This window comes from Lynx canadensis, chromosome B3 (genome assembly GCF_007474595.2).
Source record: "Lynx canadensis isolate LIC74 chromosome B3, mLynCan4.pri.v2, whole genome shotgun sequence".
In the NCBI taxonomy this organism is placed as follows: Eukaryota; Metazoa; Chordata; class Mammalia; order Carnivora; family Felidae; genus Lynx; species Lynx canadensis.
Window position 1 is genome coordinate 113,267,269 of NC_044308.2, and position 13,398 is coordinate 113,280,666.

General features: G+C 49.3%; 1 protein-coding gene across 5 annotated transcripts in view; it reads right to left on the reverse strand.

Moving 5' to 3' along the window:
• Nucleotides 1–4,668: 4,668 nt before the first annotated feature.
• TMEM229B (transmembrane protein 229B) overlaps nucleotides 4,669–13,398 on the reverse strand; it is a 39,715-nt gene continuing 30,985 nt past the window's right edge. For 4 of the 5 annotated variants that reach the window (XM_030319368.1, XM_030319367.1, XM_030319366.2 and 1 more), the window contains one exon: nucleotides 4,669–8,387. In XM_030319368.1, coding sequence (XP_030175228.1) covers nucleotides 7,866–8,369 — 504 coding nt within the window. In that variant the 5' untranslated portion in view covers nucleotides 8,370–8,387 and the 3' untranslated portion in view covers nucleotides 4,669–7,865. Of the gene's footprint in view, nucleotides 8,391–13,398 lie in introns of all 5 variants that reach the window. The other variant, XM_030319371.2, reaches the window with a different exon arrangement.

Below are 13,398 nucleotides of genomic sequence, written 5' to 3' on the forward strand. Positions count from 1 at the left end.
CCCCTGACAAGGCCTCCAGCAACTTCCACACTCTGATCCCTGACCCCATCCCGTACTTCTCCTTACCCACTGCCTCACCAAGCATCAGCCACAGTGGCCTTTGAGATGTTCCTCAAACTATCTGAACTTACTCCCAGCCTTGGGCCTTTCTACTAACAGTTTCCTCTGCATGACATCATCCCCATCTTCACAGGCTGATCCTCCTCATTATCCAGATTTCAAGCCAAATATCATCTCTTCCCAAAGACCTTTCAGGGCCACTCAATCTAAAGGAGCTCCCTGTTCATTTGCATACCCATCTGTTTTAATGTATTACAACCTGTTATTTTCTTGTTTATCATCTGTCCCTCCTGCCTTGGTTTACAAGACATTTCATGATCTAGGCTGGGCTTCCTGTGAGCTCCATTGTTCACCCCTGGGAGCTCATGCAGACCCACAGAGACCCTGCTCTGGGTTCCCTGCCTTGCACGTGGGGTCCTTTCTACCTGGAGGCTGATCTTTGCCTCACCTCCCCCTTTGCCCCACCTCCCACTCTCCAGGTTGTATCAGACAGAGAAATATTTCCTGACCCCTAAACCTAGTTAATTCCTTCTCCCCTACATCAGCCCAACAGGGTTCTCGGTGCCCCATAATTCAGGTAAAGGCATCACACAGGGAGGGCAGAGATGAGTGTTCCCTGTTCACTGTTGTGCTGCGGGCCTAGCACAGGACCTGGTGCACAGTAGGGTAGATGGACAAATGAAATCTGCTGCATCAACAGCACTGGAAGAACTCAGCCATTGTGGCTGGCAGGCTGTCACACTGAGAGTTTCCAGGGAGACAGCTCCCACCTGAGTGTGCCTGAACTAACCTGAGAGCTGGGGGTAGATGAAGACCATGCTGCTGGCAAAAGGCAAGGAGTAAGACTGTTCCAATGAGAGGAGCACAGGGACAGGGAGCAGGGGCTGCAGGGAAGTTACATGCTGTTCCCTCCAGATTGCACAGGACTGAGGGGGAGGTGAGGAATGAGGCCAAACCACAGAGGGCTATATAAGTCTGGAGGAGGCAGAGAGCTTGATACTAAAGATAATGGGAGATCATTAAACAAGTCTGGAATAGGGAGTGAAATGGTCAGATCTGCATCTAAACGGAAAAACCACAGCAGTTGGATGTGTTTTGGGATGGAGAGCTTCATCCTCAACCTAAATCCTTGAGATCTGTCCCAGGGCACCTCGCACTAACTTCTAGCTCTTGCTCTTAATCAGTACAAGATGCAAAGGCTTCGGTAGAAATCTCCCTCCTTAATCCTTGTAGTGGGTTCAGTAGTGCTCCCCCCCACCTCCGCCGCCCAAATATTTAGCCACATTTAAATCCCAGAACCTGGTGAATGTGACCTTATTTGGAAAAATAATTAAGTTAAGGATCTTGAGATGAGATCATCCTGGATTACTGAGATGGGCCCTAAATCCAAAGACAAGTGTCCTTAGAAGAAGCAGAAAAGAAGACCCAGATAGAAGATGAGGAAGCCATGTGACCAGAAACTGGAACGGAGCAGCCACAAACCTAGGAAGCCAAGACATGCCAACAGCCACCAGAAGTTGGAAGGGGCATAGAAAGATTCTCCCCTAGTTTCCAGAGGGAAACCCCTGTTGATACCTTAATTTTAGATTTCTGACTTCTGAACTGTGAGAGAATAAATCTGTGTTGCTTTAAGCCACCCAGTTTGTGGTAATCTGTTACAGCAACCCTAGGAAAATAACATAACTCCATACTCAAACTAAGATTCAGCCTCAGGGGCCCTTCACCATTGGTGGACCCTTATAAACTTGGAAATCTTCCTTTCTGTTTGGAAGGTAGGCTTGTAATAGAAGCATGGAGCCAGACCAGACTGTCAGTGTATCCTTCTCTATAGTTCTTGGCACTGAAAGGACACCTTTGTCCACACCAAGAAATGTATCACCAGAATGAAGCAATAGACAAATCAATGGAGCTGGGTCTTGGGCCAAGCTCCAAAGACGCTGAGAGAGAAGCTGGCAGGGCTCTGTGGAGACTAATGGTTTGGTAAAATCAGTAGGACAGTGAGTTGCTCTATGGTGGTGGGCACAGATATGGCAGAAATGGTCATTGTTCAGATGGTATTCGTAGCTTCAGGTTCCCAAAGGGGACTGTGGTGCTCTGGAACATTCAGGGTGGGCTTACTGGGACCAACTTACTTTAAGACTTCACTCATTGAGCATTCCTTGAAGTACCCACTGTGTGCTGGTTTTGTTCTGCACTGTACCCATCTAGGCACCTCCTAAGGCATAGTCAACATCTATATTTCTGCACAGCCAGCAGCCAGCCCACCTCTGAAAAGCACCAGTACTCAACCTGAAGGTCTACAGTGTGTGTGTGTGTGTGTCCTAGGGAATCCTTACGTATCCCTGTAGATAAGCCAGGTTCCTCTGTTAGAAATTTCTCTTTTGCAGAGCTAAGCAACATTGCAATGACTTAACTATCTGTGTGAGTGTCCAATCAGTGTCTTTCTCACCAGCTAACTGTAAGCACCCCCACCCCGATGACTACTCTGGCTCACTGCAGGTGTCCCATAGGAGTTGAATAAAACAGGTCAATTCTCAGGTGCATCTGAGTTTTCAGAAGGAGACAGATTTCACCTGGTAGTTTCAAACCCTCTGAGAGTGCCAACAGCTAGAGGCTCAGGCTTAATCTTAAGAGAAATAAGTAGAATCAAAGGTAAAAGGCCAAGGGCAAAAATAAGGCCATGTGTGGGAGGGGAAGAGATGTCAATCCTAAACCCACAGCTGCCAAAGGCCACAATTTTACAACCCTCCGTCCACAAGAGGAATCCTTGTGACCGTTTTTTTTTTAGGTTTTGACTAAGATGGCATCCTATAGCTCCTTCCTCATAACCTAATCCCCCCCACCTCAGCTCTCCCCCTCCTAAAGAGTCATTTCTCTTTGTGAATAGCATTTGGATGGCTGGACTCTAATGAAATCCAGAATCTCATCAAAATAGGAAAGGGCACCTGACACACCACAAATCCTCCCCAAAGGGTCTTCTGCTTACAATGAAACAAAAAAGTGATTTGCAGAGAAATAGGGTAAATCGGTTACAGACTTGTTGCCACCACATTTCCTCTATAAAAAAGGGATGTAACAGTACCCACCTCAAATGGGAGAAAATTTGAGATTGTGCATGAACACTCATCGCTGTGCCCAAGTTGCAGTCCCAATACTTGAAGTCTCAGTGTTAACTGTGGTAAGAACTGCAGCTACTGTAAAATTATTGAGACAAATTCCTATAACTTGTGGTATGATCAGTCAGTTGCTCCCTTTTCCTATACCTGTTTCCCTGCCCACCAAACACAGGCAGTCCAGATATCCTTGGTTGTACCAGGGGGCAGTATGGACAAAGCACTTTTCTGAGATGGGCACCCCAGAAGGAAAGGCAAGATTATGGTCATTCATTCGTTGTTGTTAATTGAATATTAGACTCTTGTGAAGGCTGGGCAGATGTCAGAAGATGTAGCCAAGGTCCTTGGCATTAGCTCTCCTTGTCTCAATGCAGTATTGACAGAAGGTCCTTTTGGATTGAATGACAGTGGGGCAGAGGAGGTTAAGGAAAGTATCAAGAAAGAAAGGCATCCATTGAGTAGAGTACAGAAGGGGCTGGCCAGATAAGAAGAGTCTTGGGTCCCCTCAGACTTCTTGTTTTGAGCCCTGCCTCTTGCCTTTTCTCTGAAGCTCCATAAGGTAGACCCTGTTTCATTATGCTTGCCTCTTTCTATAAAAACCTGCTCTAAGGGAATAGCCTTATATATTTGTTTATACAAACATGTAAATGGCCATTGGGGCTTTATGCTTACTCATTTTTATAAGGGGAAACGCTTTTAGTCAAAGAAATTAATACATTGAAGTGAGTGCAGGAAACAGGGTCTCCCCAATGACTCAGAAAACACACTGCCTACTGCATCCAGAAAACCAGTGGCTGTGGCAGGGGGGGACCAAGCCATCTGAGTTTAGTTGAACTGACTGAACAATTTCTGAATGCTACATTCTTTTCCTGTGGAAAGTGGGCAGGAGCATGGTAGTGGAGAAGAGGACAAGGGACACAAGACAGAGCAGAAGTACACAAAGTAGGGAGGGATTATTCCCCCCAAATGTACCTCTCAGGGAAAGAAGAGTTGCCAGGGAGGAGTGCAGAGCTCTGTTTCTTCAAAGCATGACTTTGGTGTAATAGAAAGTAAGGAGCTCTGGTGGCTCAGCTCTTTGGAGTACCCTCAGCCTCCTTCCTTGGCCCCTTCTGGCTCATGACACTCCAGGTCATGGCTGGTGTGTTTTAAGAGGAGCTCATCTCCTGGGCAAATGCAGTCAACTTGTAGCCAATACTGCCCAGGGCTCCCCATCTGCTTTGCAACCTAGGACCAAAGAATGGCCAGATTATGGATCATATTATGTTCCTGGTGAGGGGTGGAGGGTTGGGCAGAGAATTCAGGTTACCAGGAGGGTCAGAGCAGAGATAGTGAAAAGGACTGTCAGGGGGTGCCACCTGCCCTCCCTACAGCGTGGCTCCACCACTAGCCCTCTTGGTTTAAGACAGTGTCATGACATGGTATGAAGGGTTTGGCCTCCAGCAGCCCCTAGGAAAGGGTCTCCAAAACAGAAGAAACAGAGATGGATCAGAGCCAGTTCTGGAACACAAACACCAGTATATTTGATGTGCACAAATGTGAAAAGGAAGAGACAAAGAGACCAATGAAGACAGAGCAGGCAATGGGCGCACAAACCAGTCGTGTGTCCTTCTGAAGAGCTGCCGCAGTTGGGAGACAGTCCCACCCACTTCGAAGGTGGGAGAGCCGGGACCTGCAGCTCCTCCATGTCTGGGGTGGCTTCAGGGTGGAAGGTACTCTCCCTGCCTTCACCATAGCTCAAGGGCTGGACCTCTTTCCTTTCTGAATTCCCTGTGATGATGTCTGCACAGCCCAGAGCTTCATAAATATAGGTTCTCAGGAACTGACCCATTCAGTGCTGCCTCCCTAAGGAGACCCATGCAGAGAGTGAGGGACTAGGACAAGAGGATTTCATGGGCACTCCCTATGTATTATTGCTGTAAATAAGCATAGGCCATTGTGACTCACTGGCATCAGAGGGGACAGGGCATAAGGGACAGGATGCCTAGCAGACATCAGAAGCGGTTCAACCATGCAGGGCAGCACATGGCGATCTATAACTCAGAAATGCTGCCATGTCCAGTGGAGAGAGACCCAGGACACCAGAGGTTCACAAACAGCAAGCAGACTCTTCCTGCCAGCACCCCCACTGACAGAGCTGGGGTGCCTGGGCACTAAGGGATTAGGGCCCTGAAGATACCAAAAAAAAAAAAAAAAAAAAAAGCAAGAGTTGAAATCAGAGCTACTCCTGGTGATTTCTGAGCCTTCAGACCCTGAACTCATGCCCTGGATCATTGCCCGCCTTTGCTGGGGACTCTGTGCCCTATGAGGGACAATAAGAGCCACAGGGCACCTGGATGAAGCAGAAAAACAGTGCTCTGTATATGTCAGGCAGGCAGGTTTACTGTGGGGCCTCCTGTACTTGGGAGTTTGTAGGGCCCAGAGAAAAGATGGTGCCAGGGAATGCCCATGAGGCAACATCTGGAGTGGACAGACCCAATGGGCCATCCAAGGGCTTGCTCTGACTGAGAATCATGGAGGCCCTATGCTGGCAGACATCAACAAGCTGACCACAGATTCGGTCGTGGCAGGGGAGGGCAAAGGTGGGTGGTGTGGTCTAAGGGCCCACATGGGGGACCTGGAAGGGTGTTGGGGTCCAGAAAACTGGGATATCACAGAATTAAGGGAGAAGGCCAAGGAAATAACTTCCCAGAGGGAACAGGGAAGCCAGATGATATTTTCCCTCTAGAATCCCTTCCACCTGTAGATAGAAACCTGAATCTCTGGATGCCCCAAAGCCCTGGAATTGGGGCCACAGCAAAATCAAAGGTAGGTCTGGCCCCTGCAGAATGTAGTTCATGCCTGAATTTGAGGAGCCTGGCAGGGACACAGAGGCTGGAAGGTGCCCTTCATCCTGTCCTGGACAGGGTTAACCGCAGAAAACAACCAGCCTTTCTCCCCATCTGGGATACCACTCCTGCCCATCCCCAGCCCACCAGCCCTGGCTCACACCCTGACTAGTGCTGTCTGCACAGTCTAGGTAGAGCAGCACAGCAAGGAAGAGCAGTTTCTCTCCACAGGCAGTATTATCGTTTTATAATGATCCATAAAAAGGGAAAGGCAAATTTCTATCTAAGACTCCTAGTGCGTCTGCGTCAAGAGACCACATGCCACAGCATTGGCTGCATTCTGATGGACCTCTCCCTTCAGGGAGTGGGGACAGAGCCAGAAGTGGGCTGGAGTGAGGACTTCACCTGTCCACTGCCAGCAATGGACCTGTCACAGAGGAGGGGGGGGGGCTGGCAACAAAGATGACAAAGCCCATGAGCATGGCAGGGCTAATACTGCTTAAGGAGTAAGCTCAAAGGGTCAGCCTTGCTGGGAGGGGTGGGAAGCGGGTAGTGCTGACCAGATTTTGCTGCAGGGCTGGGGCTATGGCAGAACCAACTGACCCCCTCCCACTAAGGATGCTCCAAAGACCCTCTCAAAGCTGAAAGGCTGTCTTCTTTTTTTCCCTCGCTTATTCTCCATGGGTCTCCCAACACCAGATTCCTGCTCCTCCATCCCCTAGAAAACTCGATTCCCCCTGCCTGGCTTGAAAAGAAACCAGATGCCTTTATCACAACCCTCCTCCCCTAAACTGATTTGTCTCTAGGTCCCCATTGTGGATCTGGGGTGGCCCATCTTGGCCTGTGTGTTGGGGGAGGGTATATCATTCAATTTTTGCTGGGCCACTGAGGGGAGGGGGCACAGAGAAGAGCACCGGGGCATTGCCACAGCCCACCAGACAGGTGGGGAGGTGTTAAAGGGGAACTTCCCAGTCATCAGGCCAGCAGAAATAGTGGAGGGAAGGCAGCAACAGGGTGGGCAGGGTCTGTCTCAGGGTTCTATCTCTGGCAGCTGCTGTGTTGATCAGGGAGTTGGGGAGGGGGGCCGGTGGGGATGACAGACATGGATAAAGGGGCTGCTAGTGGTAAAAGCCTTGAAAATAAAAGAGAAAGGGGGGAAACGCCACCGAATACACAGGGATTGAAACCTCCAAAAGCCCAAGGTTGGTGGGAATCCAGCACCAGGGTGGGGGGGGGGGGCCCCAGAAGGCCAAGGGAGCGTCGGAGCCCTGGGGGAGGGGAGAGGAGCCAAGGGAAGGCCTCCAGCCCTGGCAGACCAGCACTACTGCCAAGCAGCCTCCTGGCCGCCCAGTCTGTCCTTAGGCTGCAGCTCAGCAGGCCCCCGGGGAGGTATTGGTTGCAAGCAAGCACCTGAATATTGCCTAATGGAACCAGCCAAAGCCCAACTTAAACCACGTGAGAGGAGAGAGGAGGCCTAGCAGCAGCCCAAAGCCTCCTCAGGCCTCCTCAGGCTTCTCATCTTCTGTCCCATTCTCAGAGTCCCTTAGCCAGGACAGGGCCTGCTGCTTCCAAAGTCACCCAGGTGGTCAAGTCGCTGCTTAGCCATAGGCCTCTGGCCGCCAGCCTCTGAGCTGGTCAGGGATCCACAGACCCTTCCCAGAGTCCCCGGGCTACCTCGACACCCGCCCCCCACACCTGGCCCCGCCCCCGGTCCCGCCCCCGGTGGACGGCGAGGGTGTGTGCCCTAAGGGGCTGAGGCCAGACCCGGGCCAGGGCTTGTGCTGTTCAGAAGACGTCACCCCACCAGCTTGGTACCTCTGTCCACCGGGTCCATGAGAGAGCCCCGGGCCCCACCCACCAGTCCCATTCAGTCTGTCTTGACGTGGCCGTTGGCCATCGCCAGGGGGCCACTGGGCTCCCCGGGCTCAGCGTCCTTGTCAAAGCGGAGGCGGAGGGTGTTGCGGATGATGAACTGCTCCATGATGAGGGACCCGCAGAACCAGGGCACGGCGTACTCCAGGGTGATGAGGCCCATGAAGTCAAAGTCGAACTGGGAATAGTCCCAGGGACAGGCGTTGAACTGGCGCAGGATGAAGCCGGTGGTGAACTCCCACAGGTAGGTCCAGAGCGTGTAGATGAGGCAGCGCACCAGCAGCGGGCAGCGGCCGCGCAGGCGCAGGTACATGCGCTCCACGATGAGGATGGAGGTGCCGTAGATGAAGAGAGCCCACACGCTCGTAACCCCAGGGAACTTCCAGTTAAAGTTCACCACGAACTCCCAGGCCGCCGTGAACATCACCTCGCAGAAGTAGCCGTGGATGGCATACAGGTACCAGCGGGACAGCGCCGTCAGGGGCTCGGCAGATGCCATGGCGCCGAGTGGGGCTGGCTGCTGGGACACAAAGGAGACAGGTGAGGGAAGGAGGGACGGAGCCCTCCTCCTGCCTTCCCACGTGCAGCTCAGGTCTCTGCCATGACCAGGCTGGAGGGGATTCCAAACCTGCCTCTACCTTTCTCTTTGGTTACCATATTCTTGACGCTATTTCATGTTCATTACTTTATTCCCTATTCCTCACCTTAGCCAGGTGGGCATGAGAAATGAAAGGAAGAAAATGAGAAGTTCCACTGGCTTCCTCTGACCAGCCCTACTCAAATACTATTGGAAGGAGGTATATCCTACACTCCCTAAACTTTGTTTGGATTATCTGTGGTCAGTGGAAGAGCTGGCTGTCCTGGCCTGCCAGTCACCCCCATTTCTAGGCTACTAGCTGATTCATCTCTTCCTGCACTTCTTTTCAAACAACTCCACATCACTCATATTTCTGGGATCTTTCTAAGCAACCTATCACATTTATCTTGTGCGTGTGTGTTAGTTAACACATACATAACATGTATTGCGTTAGCCATTTTTAGGTGTACAGTTCAGTGACAGTAAGTACAGTCACACTGTTGTGCAACTGTCACCACCATCCAGCTCCAAAATTTTTTCATTATCCCAAACTGAAATTCCATACTCATCAAACACTCGCTTCCCACCCCCTCCCCCCCCGCCCTGGCAACCATCATTCCACCTTCTGTCTCTATGAATTTTACTACTCTAGTTACCTCTTTTCAGTGGCATCATATTGTAATTGCCCTTTTAAGACTGGCTTATTTCACTGAGCATCGTGTCTGCAAGGTTCATCCATGTTGTAAGCATGTGTCAGAATGTCCTTCACTTTTTAAGGCTGAATAATATTCATTCCACTGTGATCTAGCTAGCTATCTAGATATGTCACATTAAAAAACATTTTTTAATGTTTATTTTTAAGAGAGAGACAGAGCATGAGTAGGGGAGGGGCAGAGAGAGAGAGAGAGGGGGAGACACAGAATCTGAAGCAGGCTCCAGGCTCTGAGCTGTCAGTACAGAGCTTGATGTAGGGCTTGATGCAGGGCTCGAACTCACGAGGTGTGAGATGATGACCTGAGCTGAAGTCGGACGCTTAATCCACTGAGCCGCCCAGGCACCCCCTATGTCACCTTTTATTTATCCATTTGTCCATGAATGGGTTGCCTCCACCTTTTGGCTATTGTGAACACTGCTGCTATGAACATGGGTATACAGATATCTGTTCTAGTCTCTGCTTTCAATTCTTTTGGATTTATATCCAGGAGTAGAATTGCTGAATCATATGGTGATTCTGTGTTTATTTTCTGAGGAATAGCCTTGCTGTTTTCCACAGCAGCCATACTATTTTACGTTCCCACCAACAGTACTCAAGGATTCCAATTTCTCCACATCCTTGCCAGCACTTGTTATTTTCTGGTTTTTTGAGGATGGTCATCCTAATGGGTTGAAAGTGGAAGCTCGTTGTGGTCACATTTGTCTTTCACTGCTCCATTAAGCAGGTTTTGGTGTTAGTTTCAATGTTGAAAGGAAACCAATGGGCTGACAGTCCTCTCTTACTTCTTATTGCCTTCCTCTCCCCTCTTCTCAACCCCACCAGTCTTTAAGGCTCCATCCTGCTTCCCTGAAGGCTGGCCCCCAGATCTCTCAGCTTTCTCCTTGCCCTCCATCAGTGACTGTCTGGATGACTCAATTGACTCTTTCTCCAGTGCCACCCTGTTCGCTGTTATAAGGCATATGCCCTCTGATCCAGCTAGCTAGTACACAGCTAGCTAGCTGTGTATTCCTTGAGGGAAGGGACTATTTTCCAGTCCTCTGTTCTGCAGCCTTGGCACAGGCCTCTCCAGAGCAGGCAGTCTCTAAACGATGCATGTTTGGGTGTGTGTGTGAGGGGGGTGAGGGGAGCAGTTCAGGGCTGCATCAGGAATGGAAAGGCAGATGATGAAAACATGCATCCTAGCTCTGCCAGCTGCCAGTGGACACCAGGCTTGACACTTCTGTCAAGGTGGGAGAGGGGACAGAGGTTAACAAGATGCATATGTAGTCTGCATGCCTGTCTGGGAATCCCAGCCTCATCTTTCAGCTAACACAGACCTAGTCACAATTAATAACCCACCTCAATACCCTCCCTTGTGGATTGCTTTGTGGTCTTCCAAGGACTTCCATTTACATTTTGTCATTGGTTTTTACAAAATTAAGATTCATATGAATGACAGATAGTTTAACTCCTGTTTTTTAAGAGAGACAGTTGGGGCTCAGAGAGAGGCCATTTGCCCCATATCCCAGGGCCAGTAGATGGAAAGGCTAAGACTAGGATCCACATCTCCTGGTTTCTGCTTCAGCACCCATCCCCCTGCACACCACTGCCCATCTAGATATGTGCGCCCGATGGTACTCCCCTCCTCAAAAACATTCAGTGGCCCCCCATTTCCTAATGAAATGCCACAGCATCCTTGGCCTGGCATTCAAGACTCACTAGGATCTCATGCCAGCCTACTTTTTCAGCCTTATTCTCACAGGCCAGCTCTCCCGGTCTTCCCTCCCCTCCTTGTAGATTCTATCCGTGTATTTCCTGTGGCCTTTCCTCTCACCTCCACAAGCACAAACCCAGCTTCCAGGTTACCTTCAGAACAAAATCTTTTTCATCCTCCCCGCCACAGTCCTCCCCTCCCCCCACTGAATAGCCATAGCACTCACTCTATCTCTCTTTGGCCCAGATGATTTCCTGTTTTATTATGTTGATAACATTCAGTCCCCATCCAGATGTTTTTCCTGTGTTCTGCACCTCTGTATCCCACTCCTTCCTGAACACTTCCACCTAAATGTCCTATAGGCACCTCAAATCCTTTCCTAAATCAGACTCATTATCTTTTCCCCACAACTTGTCTTCCTCCTGTGACCCCACTCTGATTAAAGGAACCACCAAGCACCCAGTTAGCAGCCAGAGGCTCTAGTGTCATGCTAACTTCCTCTGCTGTGTCTCCACTCGAACATGAGCTCCCTGAGAATAAGGACCTTGTCCATCTGGTTCAGTACTGCATCCCCACTGCCTACAATAGTGTCTGGCACACAGCATTCAATGAAAAAAAAAAAGACATTTATTAATAGTTTATAATTGCTACGTAAGTCATTCCAAAACTCAGTGGCTTCAATCAACTCTCATTTGTTACTACTACTTGTGTGTCTGTGGGTTAGGGGATCTTGGGTGGCCTTGATCATGAGACTGCTGGTCATTTGGGGGTTCTGTCCTATCCTTGGCTGGGGTGGCTCTTATCTACTTATCTCACATCCCAGGCACGCTTTCTCATGGCAAGGGCAGAAGCACATGAACGAGCAAGCCCTGCTGCACCCATGCTTTTCAAGACTCTGGTTAACTCATGCCCACTAACATCTTCTTGATCAAAACAGGCCACATGGCAAGGCCACCAAGTCAGCCATTACCTCCTGTCCTTTCCACCACTTAAATATCTTTGAAATCATCTCTTCCTCTTCACTCCTCTTTCTCATTGCTGCTGCTCTGCTTTAAGCTGTCACCATCTCTCACCCAGATGCCCCCAGGTGTCTTCCAGGGGGTGCCTGGAAGGTGCCTATTCCTTTCCAATCCACTCATCACACTAAGAGCATGTAGAGGGTGCCGGGGTGGCTCGGTTGGGTAAGCATCTGACTTCAGCTCAGATCGTGATCTCACAGTTTATGGGTTTGAGTCCCACGTCCGGCTCTGTGCTGACAGCTCAGAGCCTGGAGCCTGCTTCAGATCTGTGTCTCCCTCTCTCTCTGCCCCTCCCCCACTGGTGCTCTGTCTCTGTCTCTCAAATAAACGTTAAAAAAAATTTTTTTAAAGAGTATGTAAAAACAGCAATCTTTCTCAAACGCGAATTTGATATTTCTCCCCATGTGGGCCTATTAGTGGATCTTTACCATCTATGCAATAAGGCTCAAACCCCTAGGGATGGCTGGCAAAGCCCTTTATGAGCCACCTCTGCCTCAGATCTTGTCCTCTGGATCTTTTCATTACTGCTTTTGCTACCTGGTGTGCCTTTCCCAACTGCTACGGCCACCACCACCCTCAACCCATGGCCCATGAGCCCATAATCTTCAAGGTCCAGCTTCTCTGTGAAGATTTTCCTAAACACCTCCAATTCCAGAGCTATCTGCTGCCCTGTTTGTCCACCTCTGCACCCAGTTCACTTCTGTGACAACAGTTAGCACTATGCTTTGCTATGCACCAGTGGCCCCTTGATGAACGTTTATTATAATGTTAAGAGGAAAAAAAAACAGGATTCAAAACTAAATAATTAATATGATTTTGATTTTGCAAAAGCCTACATACATGTAAACGTACAAAAAATTAGCCATAATCATCTCTGGAGGGTGACATCACAAGTGATTTTTATTTCCTTTTTTAAACTTCTTGTAGTCTAAAAATTTTTTCTACCAAGTATGTATAAACTTTTACAAAAATAAAATTTAACTTAAAACTGTTTGTTGTATGAATATGTATTAATCATCTTTGTGCCTTGTATAGAGAAGATATTCAACAAACTTGCCAGACAAATGAACCTTAGGACACCTGAAGTCCTGAAAAATTAATGCAGGCTGTTCCCTCCTGAGCCATCATCACCAACAACAAACCATGCCTCACAGGTTTGAATAACATAAAGTGGTTAAGCCCAGGGGCTCTAGACTCTAACTTTCTGATTCAAACGGGCTGGTACCCTTCACCTGTGGGCTCCAGGGCACGTTACCAGACCTTTCTATAAAACGGTTTCCTTTTTTCCTCAGTTTCCTTATAGATAAAGGGAAAATAACAAGAGTAACTACTTCCGAGGATGACTGTAAGGATGAATGAGCTAATAGACGCTACTGAACTTATAGCAAATGCTCAAGAAAGTGTGGCTGTCACTTCTGGCACAGAGATGGGCTTCCTGGTGAGCTTCTCCCGCTTTGAGTGCCACCTCGTACCCAAGGCGGGACATTCTGCCCCTGTCCTCACTAGCGGTTGGGCAGCCTTCCT